Source organism: Gigantopelta aegis, chromosome 5 (assembly GCF_016097555.1).
Source record: "Gigantopelta aegis isolate Gae_Host chromosome 5, Gae_host_genome, whole genome shotgun sequence".
Classification (NCBI taxonomy): Eukaryota; Metazoa; Mollusca; class Gastropoda; order Neomphalida; family Peltospiridae; genus Gigantopelta; species Gigantopelta aegis.
This window is the reverse complement of record NC_054703.1, coordinates 18,380,204-18,384,574: the sequence shown is the minus strand read 5'-3', so window position 1 is coordinate 18,384,574 and position 4,371 is coordinate 18,380,204. Positions and strand designations below refer to the sequence as shown.

The following is a 4,371-nucleotide window of genomic DNA, read 5'->3' as shown; positions in this document are numbered from 1 at the left end:
GCCTCGGAATTTTTTACAGGTCTCTGAGAGATGATCGATTTAAACACATCTCATTGGTCGCCCCACTGTGGTCACCTGCATATCAAACCTAAACCCGTCCATTAACACGCATATCCTGACACTTAGTACGTGTATTTAAGAGAGAACGATGTGGAGGTTTGTATATGTCCAAGTTCTGTTGTGCTCGCAAATTGAAACATTTAATATGGTTATGTTCATTGTCAACTGAAGTGCTTTTCAACGGAACTACATAATTCCGGTTGAATGTCTTATTATACTGACGTCATTAGATTTGCGGGTGTGATAATTGCCTTTTTGATGCATGCACAATAATGTGTATTAACTAGTCATATTACAGGACAGTCCCACCAACAGTTTACAATGTATATTGTTATGTGTGTGAGCACAAGGACCGCACACAAATACTGTTTATTAACTAGTCATATTACAGGACAGTCCCACCAACAGTTTACAATGTATATTATTGTGATGTGTATGAGTGCAAGGACCGCACACAAATACTGTTTATTAACTAGTCATATTACAGGACAGTCCCACCAACAGTTTACAATGTATATTATTGTGATGTGTATGAGCGCAAGGACCGCACACAAATACTGTTTATTAACTAGTCATATTACAGGACAGTCCCACCAACAGTTTACAATGTATATTATTGTGATGTGTAAGATCGCAAGGGCCGTAGACAAATCATATTTATTAACCAGTCATTTTCTTCTTTTCTTAATTTTCTGGGGAAGAAATTGTTTTTGTTTGTTTGTTTGTTTTTAGCTAATACCAAACAAATATGGGAGTATTACAGCGGCGAACCAAGGACTGCACAAATGGTGGTGGGGTATTCGCATGTCTCGGCGCCACGATATTATTGTTAAAATATTTTAATTCACTTTCACTTTCCTTTTAAAAGTTATTACCTTGTTTTCTACATTTTGGCTTTTTGGCCCACATTTGATTTTGTATCACCTGACTGTAAACAAGACAACAATAAAATCGCTTGTACACATCCTAAGGCTCTTGATCTTTACCGCCCATGCTGGTGTGTAGCGTGCATTGTCTACAGTACGCATTCTACGTTGCATCCCAAAGGCCCTCGATCGGGTGCACTGAAAGAAATTACGCAGGTGCGAATATAAGGGGTGGGTGTTGGGGGTGCCTAACCAGTCCAATTATTTCCAAGCGCCTGTAAAATTCCGACGAACGCGTTGCGAATTCCAAGGGACGCAAATCTATCATAGACAAAAATGTAAATGTCGGCATCGAGTTATGTCCCATTAGTAAGTTATTACTTTGTTGGCTAGTTCTTTGTTCCTGTTTTCCATTTTTGTTTTATTTTATTAATTTCTTTTGTGTTTACCTATTCCTTCTTCTTTCTTTTCTGTTTTTCGTTTTCGTATTTTTTTTAATTCTTAACGCCTTTTTTCTCCTGTTTTGTGTGTGTGCGTCTTTCTTTTCTTTTTGTCTTTCTTGCTGTTTTTTCGTTTTTCTTTCGTGGGGGGGGGGGGGGGGGGTGGAGGAGACGTTCAGCTTAAACCAATGACATGTATCAGGCTGTCATTTGTTATAGTGACAGGGACAAATACAGAGGCAGACAGACTGAGGGAGACAGACACTGCTGCAGGTATCGTAGGAAGAGAAATAACTCGGTAACAGGTAGTAGTAACCTGCGCTTCGTTCCATAAGCAAGTTTAGCTCTGCTACAGTCACAAGTACCTACCATTCCAACTGTAACCTTTTGCTATGATCACCAGCCCGTCCCACGATGTGGTGTAGATTACTACAGTCGCAAATTTACGGTCGACATTAATAATTGATACGTATCAGATGGTTTTTGTTGTGAAAGAATACGAACTGCTTGTGTTAAAATGGATTTAATATACTTTTTAATACTTTAATATCTTTTTTATGGAAAACATTTTAAACTCTATTATAAACCTCACACGAAATATGCGATGCAAGTGAGTGAGACAAAAGCTCATTGAAGTAAGCACCATGATGTCCACCACATTTGAAGTGATGCTATTCAACTACAATTTTCTTATCCATCACACAGGTGTTAATGAGTGTCTGATGTTTCATATCCATCACACAGGTGTTAGTAAGGAGTGTATAGTGTTTTATGTCCATCACACAGGTGTTAGTAAGGAGTATATAGTGTTTTATATTCATCACACGGGTGTTAGTAAGGAGTGTATAGTGTTTTATATTCATCACACGGGTGTTACTAAGGAGTGTATAGTGTTTTATATTCATCACACAGGTGTTAGTAAGGAGTATATAGTGTTTTATGTCCATCACACGGGTGTTAGTAAGGAGTGTATAGTGTTTTATATTCATCACACAGGTGTTACTAAGGTGTGTATGGTGTTTTATATTCATCACCCGGGTGTTACTAAGGAGTATATAGTGTTTTATGTCCATCACACGGGTGTTAGTAATGAGTGTATAGTGTTTTATATTCATCACACGGGTGTTACTAAGGAGTGTATGGTGTTTTATATTCATCACCCGGGTGTTACTAAGGAGTGTATGGTGTTTCATATTCATCACCTGGGTGTTACCAAGGAGTGTATGGTGTTTCATATTCATCACACGGGTGTTACTAAGGAGTGTATAGTGTTTCATATTCATCACACGGGTGTCACTAAGGAGTGTATAGTGTTTCATATTCATCACACGGTTGTCACTAAGGAGTGTATAGTGTTTGATATTCATCACACGGGTGTTACTAAGGAGTGTATAGTGTTTCATATTCATCACACGGGTGTTACTAAGGAGTGTATGGTGTTTCATATTCATCACACAGGTGTTAATAAGGAGTGTATGATGTTTCATATTCATCACACAGGTTTTAATAAGGAGTGTATAGTGTTTCATATTCACGACACTTGTGTTAATGAGCATTATATGGTGTTTCATATTCGTCACACAGGTGTTAATAAGGTGTGTATGGTGTTTCATATTCATCACACAGGTGTTAATAAGGAGTGTATGATGATTTATATTCACGACACTTGTATTAATAAGGAGTGTATGGTGTTTCATATTCATCATACAGGTGTTAGTAAGGAGTATATGGTGTTTTATATTCATCACATGGGTGTTACTAAGGAGTGTATAGCGTTTTATATTCATCACACAGGTGTTAGTAAGGAGTATATAGCGTTTTATGTCCATCACACAGGTGTTAGTAAGGAGTGTATAGTGTTTTATATTCATCACACGGGTGTTAGTAAGTAGTGTATAGTGTTTTATATTCATCACACGGGTGTTACTAAGGAGTGTATAGTGTTTCATATTCATCATACGGGTGTTACTAAGGAGTGTTTGGTGTTTCATATTCATCACACATGTGTTAATAAAGAGTGTATGGTGTTTCATATTCATCACACAGGTGTTAATAAGGAGTGTATGGTGTTTCATATTCATCACACAGGTGTTAATAAGGAGTGTATGGTGTTTCATATTCATCACACAGGTGTTAATAAGGAGTGTATGATGTTTCATATTCACGACACTTGTGTTAATGAGAATTATATGGTGTTTCATATTCATCACACAGGTGTTTATAAGGTGTGTATGATGTTTCATGTTCATCACACAGGTGTTAATAAGGAGTGTATGATGTTTTATATTCACGACACTTGTGTTACTGAGGAGGGTATGGTGTTTCATATTCATCATACAGATGTTAATAAGGAGTGTATGGTGTCTGATGAGAAGGAACGGATCGCTTGTTGTTGGTAAGAAAGCAATGTGTGTCAAGCCACCTGGCTAAACATAGCGACTCATTCTTAACTTGACAGAAATGGAAAATAGTTAATTAAATTAAGGACTGTTTGACGAATGTTAAGCCAATTTCTAAAACATATTTAGGGGTTTAAATTATACTGGAGACACGTCTTTCATTATTTGACTTTATCGTGAAGAATCAACTTCTTCGTCGTCGTCGTCGTACGCTCAGACCCCAGTGGCTCGAACAAAAGCTGCTGTTCTACAAGGGGCCAAAGAGTTTTTTCTTCAGGGGTTCATCTGAAGGCCAGACTCCTTTTCTCTGGTTCTGGTAGGTGGAACAATGTTGCAGGAAATGTTCCACAGTCATGGATGCTGTACCACACTGGCAGGATCCACTGTTTCTCACTCGGAATGTGGTAGCCATGTTGTAGCTGAGTCTACAGTGGCCTGTTCTCAGTCGCATCATTATCACCTGTCTTCTCTTGAAAGTTGGTTGTTACTGTCTCTGCTGTTATGATATAGGTGTTAAAGGAACCACTGTCTCTTGTACGTGCGCTGTGCAAGGCCTTGATCTCCTCATTGGTTATTTGTAGCTCTTCTTGGACCATTTTCCCCTCC

At 38.2% G+C, this 4,371-nt stretch overlaps 1 protein-coding gene across 1 annotated transcript in view; it reads left to right on the top strand.

Moving 5' to 3' along the window:
* The window catches only part of LOC121372982 (atrial natriuretic peptide receptor 3-like), a 48,719-nt gene extending 44,665 nt beyond the window's left edge, over window positions 1-4,054 (top strand). Inside the window, exon 3 of the mRNA XM_041499421.1 lies at window positions 3,948-4,054. Within this exon, the coding sequence (XP_041355355.1) occupies window positions 3,948-4,054 (107 nt within the window). The remainder of the gene's footprint in view (window positions 1-3,947) is intronic.
* The last annotated feature ends 317 nt before the right edge of the window (window positions 4,055-4,371 follow it).